The following is a 15,139-nucleotide window of genomic DNA, read 5'->3' on the forward strand; positions in this document are numbered from 1 at the left end:
AAATGAAATTAGCTGGAGACTTGTTGAGCTTGAAGTGTCTGGCAGACTTCTACATGGAGAGCTGTCTTCCTAGTTTGTGTCTGTGCACCTACCACAGAATCTAAAATATCAGATACACCCCCAAAAATATCAGATGGATGGATGGATGGACAGACAAATGGGTGATAAATGGATTGGACAGGTGGGTAGAAGGACAGATAGATGGACAAAGGATGAACAGATGGGTGGATGGTGCTGGTGGCCTTGATCTGACCACCTACCTTGGTTCTAGCAACCAGACTCATTCCTTGGGACAGAGCCTTGTATTTCAGTTCAGTTCCCATTACCCCTGCCTTCTCCCACCACTTCTGAGACCCTACTGCCTGCTTCCAACTCCCCAGCAGTTTTCCCTCCTGGACCAGTCCTGCTGCTGCACCCTCTGGAGATGATACCACCTGCTGGACTAGCATCTGTCTTGTCACTTCTCTGGACTCAACTCTGAGTTCCTGCTCTTCCTAAGAGAGGTTTCCGGTTTGCTGACCCAGGGCTTCCCCAGGTGGGGGGATGCTCTGTTGCCAATAAAGTTGCTATTCAAACAGGCAAAGTCATCTATATGCTGGGGCTTAGCATGCAGCCCCCACCCAGCCATGACTCCATGGTCCTGACCCATAGCCAGGGGCTCACGTTGTGGAGAAGATTAGAGAAATAGGCCTGTCCCTCTGTCTTGCTGCCCAACCACAGTGGACAGTTGGATTCGCACTTAGGTAACTTGAAGGTAAGTTGATGAATGTAGGAACCAGATGAGAATGTCTACATCATGGAATTATAATATAGGAGGGACTTCAGCAGGGAGGATTAGAATCCTTCCAACTGGATGGATCCAACTTTGTGACCTGAGGGGACTGAGAGGGTATCCCAGAAGGAAGGTGACTGGGTTTCCAACTACACCTCTGGGTGGCCTTGGACAGGTCACAGCAAGAGTGCAGGGAGGAGGAGTGGGATGGGGTCTTAGTCGTTTTCTGTTGCTATAACTGAACACCTGAGACTGGATAATTTACAAAGAAAATGGTTTCTCACGGTTCTGGAGGCTGGGAAGTCTAAGGGCATGGTGTAGGCATCTACTCAGCTTCTGGTGAGGACCTTGGGCTGCATCATGACATGATAGAGAACTCAGGAAACAGCCAACCTGGTTTTCATAACAGACCCACTCTAGTGATATCTAATCTACTCCCGAGACAACCCATTAATCCATTGACCCATTGATTCAAGAATGGATTAATCTATTCATAAGGGCAAAGCCCTCTTGACTCAATCACTCCTAAAGGCCCCACCACTTAACACTGTTAGATTGGGTAGTAGGTTTCAACGTGACCTTCAGAAGGGACAAACATTCGATCCACAGCAGGGTACCACCCGGCAAAAGTGTGGAAAGAGGGAGCCAGGTGGGGTCGGGGTTCCACGTGGCGAGTGTGTGAAGAGAGAAAGCCAGGTAGGAGGTCCCCGGGACAGTGTGCGGAGGAGGTAGGGAGGAGAGAGGGGTTCCACATGAAGAGAATGAGGTGAGAGAGCGCGGGGCTGGGCGTCCAACATGGCAAGAGCGTGAAGGGAGAAAGCGGGATGAGGGTCCCACATGGCGAGAGTGCAGGTGAGGAGACTCCCGCACTTTGCACAGCTCCCGCGCCGGGGACGGGCACAGCCCGAGGCGGCAGGGTGGTCCATCCCCTTCGCCGTGGGGCTCTCAATCCACGGCGTGGCGCACAGAACACGACCAGGCCCCGGCCCAGGTACCGGGTGGAGAGCGCGGGCGGGAGGGCGGAAAGGAACCGACAGGGGGCGCGCGGGCTCCCGGGGCCAGCGGGCGGGGCCTCCGCGCGCACTACGTCCCGCCCACGCGTGCCACGTCCCCTCCCGCGCGCAAACAGCGCCTCTCCCGATTGGACAGCGCCGCCACGTCGGGGGCGGAGAAGCGTCGTCGCGTCCGGGTGACGTCTCCCGCGGGCGTCGGCGGGTCGGCGGCGTCGGCAACCCTGTCGGCCGCGGCGGCGGGTGGGAAATGGCGGAGTACTTGGCCTCCATCTTCGGCACTGAGAAAGACAAGTGAGTGAAGGCCGCCCGCCGGGGCTCTGGGCTGGGGCGACGGCCAGGTCTCGGGGCGACCGGAGCGGCCGGGGCAGCGACCCTTCTGGCCCTTCCGGCCTCTGCGCCCTCGGGGGCCGCGCCCCGCCACCTGGCGGGCCGCGTGGCGGGCGAATGGGGCGGCCGGGCGGGCCATCTCCCGCCTGGGCCCTTGGCGGCCGGCGGCTGCTGGGACGCCGCCTCGAGCGGTGCTGAAGTGGTCCGAAGGGCCTGAGCCGCCTCGCCTTAACACGTTTCCTCCGACTTTCGGCTTTGGATCTGGCCGGGCGGGCTCTGGCAGCGCCCTCGCCAGTACTAGATTGCTGGATAACGTAGGGTCCTAACTGTTGGCGTTTATCCACTTAAGCCTCCCGCCTGTTTAAGCGGTGATCGGGGCGGCCATCAGGACAATTGACGTGAAAAAGTATCTTGGAAACTGCTGGATTAGCTGTCTGATCATAAAAGACATAATCTGCTTTAAAAGTACTTGAAGATGCTCTTCTGAAATAAGCAAAAAGGTGTTTTTGTTTGTTTTGTTTGTTTAAGGTTGGATGTCTTCCCTAGTCAACTGTTAGGTTAAAAGTTAAAAATTTAATTTCATTTTTGTTTCACTGCCACCTTGGCATGTATTGATTCTCCCAGTGCTTTGTCTGACTAAAGAGAACATTTTTAGACGTTTTCAAGGCTAATTCTTACTTTGAAAACCTAAAGTCTGGTTTAATCTACTCTTTGAATACCATCTTGGCATTCTTCAGTGCTCTACGAAGCTTACATGAAGATATGTTTTTAATGGTAAACTCCTAAATTTGTCATAGATAAGGTTTCTAATGCCGCTTTTTCAAACACTGTTTAAAATGTTTCTGTTTTTCAGGATGGGGTATGTCATGTAAAATGTGTTTTTTACACGTGATAGACTCTTTTGTGTTATTTGGGAGAGGGGACTGTATTTTTTTCTAGGAAAATCTCATGCCAAAATCATCAGTCATAGTCACTCCAGAAACATTTATTGGTTGTCAGCTATAGGCCAATCTCTGGGAATTCAAAGATGGATAAAAATGTTCGTTAAAGGCTGTGAGATCACAGAAGTAAGTGGATTGGGAGACTGGTCTTTAAATATGATCTTTGTGAATGGATAGGCCAGCTGTACTGGAAAAAGAGGCTCCTTGGAGTTTGGGCTGAAGAACTTACACATACAGAATCAGGGGGCGTCATTAATTTAGCTCTGTCAATTATGTTTGTGTGTGCCATGACTTATGTATTGTAAATGGCTATATTGGGTGGCTTTTTAACTGTTACTCTCCTTAACTTTTACTTTAGAGGTTTATTCTAATACTTTTTAAGTTTCTCCTTTAACCATATTTCAACCTATTAGGGCTGTACTGTGAAAGTTATGGTTTTAATTCAGAAAAGCTGATTATTTAATCTAGGTTGCTTGTGTTCTTACTTCAGGAATACATGGGATTTTAGCTTTCAGGAAGCAAGATGAAGATGAGGGCTCTTATTAACTTTTTTTTGTATTTAAACTAGAAATAAAATGTAGGTCTAATATTCAGTTCATTATTCACTTGAAGTTATGGACATTTTCTAGATCCAAGCGTAGATTAGACTCTATAATAGTTTATCTGTGATCGTAAATCATACCTTACCTCTTTTGTCTTTTTATTTTATTCTAGTAGTTTAACAAGCAGATCACTGAAGTTTGTTGGAAAAGTTCAACTAATTTACAAAACTCTAAATGATTAACTGGGCATTATGAAATGAAACCCATTGCTGGAAGTACAAGAACAAAGATTGTGTTGGGTATTAATTGTTCAGACAGGGATTTTGCCCACTTTGAGATATTTTTTAAATAAGCTTTTTGTTCATTTGCAAGTGACTTCCTAAAGTTATGTCATTGTTTAATCAAGTTAGATAATCTATAATAAGACCTATAAGATAAATTTGCCAATATATGTGTAGTGAACATTTTCTCTTCTAACAGATTTGGGCTTCCCATCATTACTGCTACCTGATAATAAATCATGGCTGGTCGGTCTTCATGGTCCACCAGATTTCACTGAGGTTGAGGCCCTTCAATCCGAACTCTGGATTCACTGTCTAAACATATGGCTCTTGCTAAAAAATCAAATGTACGGGGTAGCTCTTCCACCTCTGCAAGTTGGAATTTGAATGGGGTCCATCTAGTAAGATTTCATAACTCATCACAGATCTGCTAACCCACCTTGTATTGCTGTCACGCAGGCATGATTGCTAGTTTTTATTTGATCTGGATCGTCAAAGTGTTTGAACAGTATTAAGGGAGGGCTTTGTAATAGAGACAGAATATGACCTTAGGTAGTTCTTAAGACATGTTGGGCCCCTAACAGCCCATTTTCAGTGTATTGAAACCAGGAAAATTATTTGCTTTAGACTTGTTTTTAGAAATTTCCTGTTGGTCTGGTGTCATGGGTTTCTAAGAGAATCTGAATTTTGTTTTCTGTTTTCCTTAGATAGTGAAAGCACTTAATGAGCACTGTGTGTGAAACACATACATTATATCTGATTCTTGGGACAATGCCAGGTTAGCATTTTCCTCATTTCACAGTTGGCATCTGATACCAAGAGAGATGGGGTGGCTTCCCCGGTCCCAGATAGCTAGTAGCAGATTCAGGGTCTCAGCCCTTCCTGCACTGTGTTGGTGTCCTCGAGAGAGAATTTCACTGTGGAAAACTAGGGAACGAATATGGTTTAAGTTCATTTCGTTTTAGACTAATCTAATGCTCCATTTAGGAGAAAGCAAAACAGAGCAGAGAAAGCATAAATTAAAAGTGGAAGGGATTTGAATGAGGAATTGGATAGAATCAGAGTGGTCTTCCCTGAAAGAGTATCATGTTTGTAGAAGGGAGTTAAAGTTAAGTCGCCCTAAAATCTGCAAGAAAGAGGAAGGTGCCTACCATCGATAAGAAACCATATGCCTATGTTTTTGTGAAGAAAGAGAGAAGTAGTTTGATAGTATGTATTATGTTAATAACATTTCCTTCTGTTTGATATCTTTCCAGCAAAATAATCAGCTCTTATTTTCCTTTACAGAGTCAACTGTTCATTTTATTTCAAAATTGGAGCATGTCGTCATGGAGACAGATGCTCTCGGTTGCACAATAAACCGACCTTTAGCCAGGTTTGTTTGTTTTTTCTTTCCTTTTTTTTTCTTTTCTGTTTTCATGTAAATTATCAAAACTTAGTGTACTTTTCAGAGGCCATTAATAATTTGCGCGTATTAAGAAGTCATTTTTTTCTCTAGTTGTTTTATTTTCCATTTGTGTTCATAAGTGAGTGTATTTTTTTGCTTCAGTGAGAATGAGGCAGTGGAAGATCTGAGAGTGCCCTGCTCTTGTCATTAGAGAATCTTTTAGAAAATAAATTTTTAATGTTTGTATGTTGGCTGTGACTGATGTCCACTGCCCTGCCATCCTCCCCACCCCCTCTAACAGTCATGGTCCAGAGGGGGCGGCCACACAGCCTTGGCTTAGCCTCTTTTCCAGGCACCAGTGAGTGCAGAGTGGGCTTTCTGCTCTTTGCTCTCTCCAGACAGTAGAGGTGATGGAGTCACCTTACAAGGAATGCTAGCGTGACTGTCACCAGACCCATCATGCTGTGCAGCTTGGGTTTCTCTAGTACTCCTGAGTGTGTCCCGGTTTTATGCCCGTAGTTGAGGAAACAGCAAATTGCACCATGTCATGGAAATGTTAAAAATTAAACTTAACAGTAGGAGACAGACAGAAATTGTTCATAGCAAGTCTATTCAGTTAATTGAAAAATGCCTGGTATCTTGGGCTTAGGTCTGCTCTGAGTTTGGTTCAGTCAAACATTGTGATTTTTGATAGTTTTATTTTTTAATTGAAGAAAAGGCAGCAGTTTGCACCCTGCAAGGGATAACTAATGGATTAAAGGAAGTAATAGGAACAGAAAACTTCCAAATTTATGAGAACTTTTTAAATTTGAAAATTTATATTTGAGTCTTTCTAGACTGAGGGCTTTTGAATTCCTTCAGAGGTGCCCTTAAAGTTTGAATGTGCAACCTCTGAACCAGTGGGTAACTACTGTGTGTAGTCTCTGGGAGCTGCTGCACTCTGCCTTTGAGCTCACACCCTTCTGTACATGCTTTCTGTAAGACGCTAAGAAAATCAGCCAGCTGGTATAAGTGAGGTGGAAGAAAGAGGCATTGGTATGTTCTAATTTAAGCCCATAGCAGACTCCACAACATTATGTGTTTTTAGAAGGAGAGAGGACGATGGCTTTCCCCTCCATTATTCCCCATTACCAAGTGGTTAGTGTAACAAGAATCTATCTTTTAATAGCTCTGAATATGTCTTTCTTTTTGTGAATTTCAGAATATCGGAGAAGGTCCATTAAATTTTCTGTTTATTGTCATAGTTTTTTTAAAAAAATTCTTTGATTTATGAACTAAATCTCCCAAAATAAATCTCCCCAACTAAATGAGTGGCCATAGATTGTACGATAAACAAACATCTTAAGTGTCTATTATAAAAGTTTTCTTTAAGCTAGCCAGAAGTACTTGCTTTATTTTCTTTCTGAATCATGGATTACCTCAGTTAAAGTTAATTTGAGTGCTGTGGATCAAAACACGATGGTGATTTTATTTGATGGGGTCAGTAATATTTAACTTAAGCATCTCGTTTTGATTTTCTGGGTTGGTTGATTGGTTTTAAGTAAACCTAGCCGCCCCTGATTTTAATATCACTGTGTTGTCCCTTTCAGTGAAGTTTTCCTTTATTAAACAGCCACTGCCTGAATGAGACCTACAGTGGATTTTGCTGTTGAATAATTGGGCTCAGTTTAGCTTTTCCTCAGAGCTGTCATGCTCCAGGGATGCCAGTTGAAAGCTGAGTTAAGTTAGCTTTGGGAGACCTCTGAGGCCTGAAATAAATTGACTCAGGCAGTCCTCAATGGCTGGAGGAAGAGCTAGGCCCCGAGCAGAGCTGCTTCCTTTAATCCAGGCAGCTACGTGTGTGCAGTCCAACTGTTGGGTGTTCCTCCCAGGTGGGTTCCCAGCACCAGCCTGTGCCTGGGAGCTCTCCTCATACAACCACTCCCCTGTAAACATAGCCAGAAATGGAAACGGCTGGTTTTGCAAAACCACTTACGAAACTGCTTGATACATATTGTTAAGGCTGAACGTTTATTTTTCTAAATCACACAGTTTATTGATTCACCTTGTAAATCTCTAACGTAATTCAGAGTGGGTTTTTTGTAAGCTTCTTACAGTGCTATGGACGTTAAAATTCATGTAATATATTAGCCTACTAACTTAAACATGGTTTGTTTTTTCAGACAACTTGATTTTAAGAAGAACGGTACAGTGTAAGGTTTCAAGTCTGCCTGATCCAGTTTAAAGCACAAGGGCTAAAAGGATTTTTTTTTCCTTAAAAGAAGGATCCGAAAAGAGCAAATGTTTTAAGCTATTGTATTATGTAAACAGAGATCCCACCAAGAAAGTGTAAATAAGTCAGGTATCCATGACAGTTTAGAAACCTGCTTGGTGTGCCTGTTTTGCTGAGAGACCAGAGAACTTGAGTACTGCATACAATTGAGTTATGCATTCAGTTTAGAAAAATAATCTTGTGTGGGGAATATGGTTATAAAATGAATTTTTTGACCTCTTAGTATCTGCTAGCTTGAAGTACAAGAAAGTGTTCATGTTCTGTTACTCATCTGGTATTAAAACACTTTATTAATAATGTGGGACTACTCAAAACAACAATTACAATTTCTTCTTGGTTGCTGGCTGACTTGACCCAAGTCACTGCTCAAACTCTGTTTTCATAATATGATGGTTTTGGTATATTCTTCAGAAGATGAGTGTCTGACTTGCGGGAAAGCAAACAAACGTTTAGCCATTTGCAAACAAATTGTCTCTTTGCAATTGTCTAATATATGCACAGCAGCCAGTAGAATTCCCCTTTTTATTTTTTTTTCCCCGCAGACCATCTTGATTCAAAACATCTATCGTAATCCCCAAAACAGTGCACAGACGGCTGACGGCTCACACTGTAAGTCCCACAGTTGGAGAAATTTTTTTAAAACAATGGTGTTAAAGAGCCCACTCTTAATTGAGACAAATCATGTTGGCTTCTGAGCTGCTGACATAGAGCTGTTGCAAACAGGACAAGGTGCTGGAACTCCTTGGCGTACACAGCAAGAACTTGATACTTGGCCACGTTCAGGGGGCTCTTCTCTCCTGGAGAAGGTCACTGGCCGGGCCTCTTTTATTGATTGACATTGGTCGTGAGAGCAGGTCCGTCCATGTGAAATGGGTTTTAAGCATTACTAGCCGATCATTGGTCTTTACAGTGACTGAACCCCTGGCCTTTATGAAGTTCTTTCTATAAAATTAAAAATCTTAGGAATATTGAGGAATCAATAAGGTAAGTTGCCCAATAAGTGTGGGTTTTTATTTCACCATTATAATTTTTCCTCTAGGAAGTGGAGATTTCATGATATGTAATTATCGTATTTCTCTAATACAGTAATTTTATATAAGGCCCTTTTCTTTCCCAGTTCACTAAAAGTTTGTTGTAACAATCTGAGAACATTTTGGTAGTAGCATGGCAAGGTATTTGCACTCTTACCTGGATTGCACCTTTGGAGTGGAGAGTTTTTACATTCTGTAAACAGAAATATGATATGAGCAGATCATGAGATCTCCTACATTGCAGTGCTAGGGCATTTCAAGGCAGCCACCAACTAAGAGAAAACGTCTTGCTTCTGAAAAAAATAACTTACTTTTTTTCCAGCACTGAATCTCGCCTGAAGCAATCACCAAAGGCAGCCGGTTAAGTGTTTACATTTATTTTTCCATAATATAAAGTTGTTGCGTTTTGTATTTCAGACCATTGCCCTCTTGAACATTTACCGTAACCCTCAAAACTCTTCCCAGTCTGCTGACGGTTTGCGCTGTAAGTTCATACAAGTTCCTTCCCTGGTTCCCTGGGCTTGCGTGTCAGAGCTCAGTGTCCACTCCATCTGGTCTGCCGTGGTAGTGTCAAGGACCGCATTTTGCTAGAGGTGGCAAGGAGCTTTTGTCCCACTGACCCCATGGAAGCCTCTGTTGGAGATTTGAACTCCTGCCCACTTATTTAAAAAGGAAGAAATGACTGGAAAGGGTGCCCTTTAAAATAGTTGGGGCAGCTGCTGCTCTTTCTTCCTTTACTTTAACCGTCATCCTGGGGGAAGGTACTAGAATTAAATGTCAAGTTACGTTCTTCCCTGCTCAGAGCAACAGTATCTGAACATTTCCCTCACTTCCAGGAACTTTAAAAAACAAATTGTTTTGAAATTATTTTTCAGGTTTTATTTCTTGTTAGCCTTTTTTCTTTAAACTCCATTTTGGAGGTCATGCTTTAATTGCGAGAGCATTGTTTTGGGAATGTTTCCTAAATGAGGGTCTGCAACTTCCACTGACCCAAGTTTTCCTCGCCACCAGCCCTGTGCCAGCTCACCATGCCCATGTTGGTGTGCTCAATTCAGATAGGTCCTTGACAGAAAAGATACCCAGTTTTTATCAACATTCTTTACGTAGATATAATCTCCAACTGCAGGAGTTAGTTTGCTACATTTGGAAAATAAAGGGTACTTGGTGGGGAAATAGACCTACGCTGGGTATTCAGTAGACATTACCGATTTCTTCCTGTACTGGTATATATTAATACATTTAGTTTTGAATATTTATTGAGTGGTAGTTTTTAAAAAGGATATAGATAAGTATCATTGGAAAGTTCAGAAAACTAAAATTTAATTTTTATAACTATTCAGCTATAGAATTGAAATTTAGTCACTTGTGGATAAATGAATATCTGTGAACATCTGTATTCTTGTTAAAATCAAGGAGTCGGAACCAAAGGGTAGATACTTCTCATTCACCAATTTGTTTTAAAGCAGTAAAAATTAATAGAGGTACAGCCACAAGCCTAAATCAGCACACCCATGCACCAGAGCCCCTCAGTTAATAGGGTGACCTACACTGAGTACATGGCACCAGGGGCCACCACCCACTTGAGCTGGCCCCACATGGGGAGGCCTTGTGGTTATGCGCTCATGCACACAAGGGTGCACATTCTGTGTGGGGTGGGATTTTCTTGTATATTTTTTCTGCTCAGACACTAAATGTTTTTCATTGCCAATATTGACCTGATAGGAGAGATTTCTTTCTCTGAATCTGGTAGTAGCAGGATTTACTTGGTAACCCTTGGTTAAAATGCCTGTTTTTTTGTTTTTTGTTTTTTTGTTTTGTTTTATTTATTTAAACAAGAAAAGAAAAGAAAAGAAATAAGATGAGTAGGTGGAGGGAAATGTTTATATATGGATTTATTAAACAACTTTTTGTTAATAATTCTGCCCTGGGTGAAAAGGAATGAAAAGCAGATCACTGAGTAACAGTAATTAATAACTCTTTGCCCTGATTATTCACTTGGGGACGTGTGTGCTTTGTTACAAAGGAGTGCTGTACTAGCTTTCTTTGTGTTTTTGCTTGCAGCTCACAGTATTCTCATATTGCGTGTGCTACAGACTAAAAGTTTAGCTGTTGCTAAATACTCCAGTTCTGTGGTCCAGACTGTATAAATTAAATGACATTCTAATTCTGCATTTTAGGAAGAAAATCAATTACCTAAAATTATTGGTTCTTTTTATTATACCCTTTATATGTAAAAAAAAATAAGCTTCATGTGCATGGGTAAAAGTTAAATATGAATCCCAGTTTAAGAATGATATTTTTCTAAGAAAACTGGTTGTTTTCCAAGTTGTATTATTGAGTTGTTTGAGTAGTTTTTTAGTTGATCAGTATTTTAGTGCACTGGTCTCTGCCTTTCAAGTCATTTTGATTAATTCAAAAATTGTAAGCAGAATGAATGTGGTCAGTAGTTTAAAATCACCACCACAGAAACTTTTTTCAAATCTTCTAAGACTGAGCAGTGTGCGTTATTTTTCCTTCTAGTGTTCTTTCTAATGTAGAACAGGAATTTTAAATGGTAAAATCGGCCCTTTGGAATGGGCTTCTCTTGGCTAGCTTTCTGTAGTTTATAACCTGGTTTCTACTCAGGGAAGGATGTACATTCCTGATAGCTTTTGAATTGGTACGTCCTGTGATAGCACTGGCAGGTTGTCAGAGGTAGCAGTCATTCCCTGATACATTGAAAAAGTTTTGAGCTTTAACACAAACTGGATTCCTGGAAATTCAGAAATAACTGAGCCCCAGGTAGGTTAGAAAGTGAGCTTAAATCATTCTCGGAATGAGAAGTAAGAAGATAGTTCTTATCTTGAAAGACAAAAAGAGTTTTGAGTAGCTCAAAGGCAGCCCAGTCTGGATGCCCTGGCAGGATGCAGCTCATCTCGTCCAGGAATGTGGCCCAAGGAAGGTGACCACTGAAGACTCAGCCAGCCCAGCCTTGAGGCCAGTCGGGCCTTTGCAGTCTTCCTGATCTAGCTGTTTGGAACATGAGTTTTATACACCAGCTTTGTGATTTCTCAATTTAGGTTGAGAGAACTCTAGGATTTGAACAGTAGAATTTGGTAGAGTGATAACGGGGATAGAATGTAAATTTGCAAAGTTTACCCAGGAATAGATATGATTTCACTTAGTGCATGCAGGTTATGAAGCAGAATGAACTTGATGAAAGCAGCTTTGGTATATAAAATAAGAGTGCTTTCTTCAGCCAAACACTGTCACTTTCCCTTTTGGGGGGGGGGGGGCATCCAAAACACTGTAATTGTACCTGGTAATTATCCTGCCGAGTCTCTGTGATCGTTTGGGTTTTAATCGCATCAGAGAGAATTTCATAGCACTCTGTGGCCAGCAGTCTGCAAAAGAAACTAGTTAGCAACATAAGCTCTCAATCACTTACCCTGATTTCTGCTTTCATTTTAACCAAATAAAAGGGGTAAAAATCAGTGTGCTTACTTGGCCTCTATTGTAAATCTTAAAAGGAAGAGAATTAAACATTTTTAAAATTGTGAGTCATCTTTTTCCTCACACTTTCTGAAAATGTGGCCCTGTTGATGCTGATTAAAACTGACTGTTATTTAATATTTCAGTAGCCAGAATTGACACTGTCATAGGGGTAGTTAAAAAACCTCACCACACTTGAGACCATTGATGAGCAGCTGCATGATGCAGCCTCCTCAGTGCCCTGTAGAGGGCGGCTCTGTCGTGTCTTTCTCTAGATAATCTCGTGTGAGTTACTGTAGCAGTTTGAGTTTTAAACACAAAAGTTCTCTCTCAGTTACTGTGCTCTAACCAGCAAGATTTCTCTTGTTTCCAGGTGCTGTGAGCGATGTTGAAATGCAGGAACACTATGATGAATTTTTTGAGGTAAGATCATTGACTCTAATTGATAGACCTGTTTTATCTTCTGTATCTGTTTGGAAGGAATTAAAACTTCACTAATATACATGCTTATACATGACTTATGTTTAATTACACTTTTATCTTTAATGTGTAACAGTCCTTAAGCCACTGTGTTCTCCCTTCAGGAAGTTTTTACGGAAATGGAAGAGAAGTATGGGGAGGTTGAGGAGATGAACGTCTGTGACAACCTGGGAGATCACCTGGTGGGGAACGTGTATGTCAAGGTAGGAGTGAAGCGGCAGGTGGGGGCTTTGTGTGCTTGCTGCCTGAGGCTGAGGGGTGAGGAGTAGCAGCTCTTGGGCTGTTAGTCTAGCGGCCCTGAGCGTTCAGTGATGTCTTCAGAATTGAGACGCGTTGACTCGACGCTTTACCTGCTCAGTCTTGTGTGGGTGGCCAGTCTGTGTCCCTAGACAGCAGTATATTATGGACATCGTTATTTTAGTGAAGAACACTTAAGAGCTGTTGGTTAGAGGCTGTTTAGACTAGGGAGAAGTTTGTTTGGTTTCTTTTTCCTTTTTTAAAAAAAGGAAAATTTTCGTTGCCTACACAGTCATTACATTTGCTCTTTTAACCAACTGAATTTGAAAAAGACAACATTTGGCATGATCTTGGACTATTCCTAAGTTAATCTGATAGAAAATAATTGCCTGGCTTTTAAATTGACTACAGCAGCCTTCCACCTTGATTATTTTACTGAAGTGAGTACATGATGTATATTTGGGTCAATAATTACAAATGTATTAGTGAAGTGTGGGTGGCAAGCATTTGTGTTTTGTCTTTTCAGTTTCGCCGAGAGGAAGATGCGGAAAAGGCGGTGATCGACTTGAATAACCGCTGGTTTAACGGACAGCCGATCCACGCTGAGCTCTCGCCCGTGACTGACTTCAGAGAAGCCTGCTGCCGCCAGTATGAGATGGGGTGAGTGTGGGGCAGACCTGTGTGCAGCCGCCTACACGGGACCGAGCACAGTACAGCGTGGTGCGTGCTCTGGGTACTTACTAAGCGCCTGCTTCTGCCCACAGAGAGTGCACCCGAGGAGGCTTCTGTAACTTCATGCATTTGAAGCCCATTTCCAGAGAGCTGCGGCGGGAGCTGTACGGGCGCCGTCGGAAGAAGTGAGTACTCCGTGTGCCTGTAGTGCAGCTTGATGCCCTGGCCCCCAAAGGACAAAAGCCTGGCCTGGGTGTCACTTGTGTTCTGTAAAAGACACTGCTTAGAATGTAGTACATATTTTAAAATGTAAAATATGTTCTTTGGAGAAGAATATTTACCTGCACACTGCTAACTTCATCATCCTGCTTCTCAAGCAGAGGTCAGTCCTTAGTAGCTAAGCAAGGGAGCAGTTAAGCGCGGCCGCTGCAGCCGGCTTCCTGGAGTGATCGGGAATGCCCTGGTTTCTTCAAGTTAGATGTATAGAAATGTCCTTCAGATACTGCATATGCTCAGTGGGGTTTCTTTGGTTTTGTCTGTTGGTTTGGGGGTGTTTGTTTCATTTTATGTAGGGGAGATCAGTGGCACCCTCTCTTCAGACCACTGGCAGAATTGGGCACAGTGATCATATCTGTCTGGTCCTGCATTTGATTGCCTGACAGTCATGTCACAGAGCAGAAAAAATCAAGATGTCAGAAATTATAATGAGGCATGTTTCCTAGTTAGGCTGAGTTCTGATTCTAGAGGGGTTCTCATCCCTCTCCTGTTAAACATGTACAGGACTAGGAAAGACATTATTGGTGTTTTATTGTCAACAAAAAAAGAAGCATAGACGGAGGAGGAGGAGAGAAATATCCCTGCCCTCCCCACCCCAGAAACAGTGCCTGATGAGAGGCCCTGGTTGGAGAGGCAGGTGAGCGTTGGGGGTTGTTCATGTCAAGTTCATTTTTTTTATTATGAGTCCCATGATCATTGAGTTGGTTGTAGAAGAAGATGGGAGATAAACTCTTCAGTTCTAAGTTGCACCTTTTCCCCCTGAAACTTGAACAGCTGAAATCAAGGTGCATCTCAGAGTCACAGCTTGCCATTTAATTGGCAGCGTTGCTTTTCTTTATGCCATCAATTCTGTGAAATGCAGTATTTAAAAGTGTTAATAATTGTGGTTTTCTGTGGCATGTTTTGATTTTGATGCAACAGTTCTGTTTCTTTTCCTTGGTTGCAGGCATAGATCAAGGTCCCGGTCCCGGGAGCGGCGCTCTCGGTCTAGAGACCGCGGTCGTGGTGGTGGCGGCGGCGGAGGCGGTGGTGGCGGTGGGGGACGGGAGCGTGACAGGAGGAGGTCGAGAGATCGTGAAAGATCTGGGCGATTCTGAGCCATGCTATTTTTACCGTATGTCTGCTAGAAAGTGTTGTAGTTGATTGACCAAACCAGTTCATAATGGGAATTTTTTTAAAAAACAAAAAAAAACACAAAGATGGGTTTCTGAATAAAATTTGTAGTGATACAGTATTCTTGGTGTAACTTATTTCTTGTGAAAAGTATTTGAAATTTCCTTTATAAACCTGTTAGTCGTCAGTCCTCGAGGTAAAGATTAATAAGCCATATTTTTAAACTTAAGGTATAAAATGAAACACATACCAGGTGAGGGAAAATTCATATGGGAAAAAATCATATCTATTAGTTTGTTTTCTACATATTAACAGGTAATTCAG

General features: G+C 42.6%; 1 protein-coding gene across 3 annotated transcripts; it reads left to right on the top strand.

Annotated features, from left to right (window-relative positions):
• Positions 1-1,966: 1,966 nt before the first annotated feature.
• On the top strand, positions 1,967-14,936 carry U2AF1 (U2 small nuclear RNA auxiliary factor 1). Of its 3 annotated transcripts, none has more exons than XM_063100154.1 (8): positions 1,967-2,076; positions 5,164-5,251; positions 8,078-8,144; positions 12,411-12,460; positions 12,622-12,720; positions 13,281-13,414; positions 13,519-13,611; positions 14,649-14,936. In XM_063100154.1, exons 1-8 carry the CDS (start codon positions 2,033-2,035, stop codon positions 14,797-14,799), a joined length of 726 nt encoding a protein of 241 aa, XP_062956224.1. In that variant the 5' UTR covers positions 1,967-2,032; the 3' UTR covers positions 14,800-14,936. The 3 variants fall into 3 exon arrangements, with proteins under 3 accessions (XP_062956224.1, XP_062956217.1, XP_062956232.1); XM_063100147.1 differs by lacking the exon at positions 8,078-8,144 and adding an exon at positions 8,984-9,050; XM_063100162.1 differs by lacking the exons at positions 1,967-2,076; positions 5,164-5,251 and adding an exon at positions 8,984-9,050 and having other exon boundaries at positions 8,083-8,144.
• Positions 14,937-15,139: the final 203 nt, after the last annotated feature.

This window comes from Cynocephalus volans, chromosome 1, assembly GCF_027409185.1.
Source record: "Cynocephalus volans isolate mCynVol1 chromosome 1, mCynVol1.pri, whole genome shotgun sequence".
NCBI classification, from domain to species: domain Eukaryota; kingdom Metazoa; phylum Chordata; class Mammalia; order Dermoptera; family Cynocephalidae; genus Cynocephalus; species Cynocephalus volans.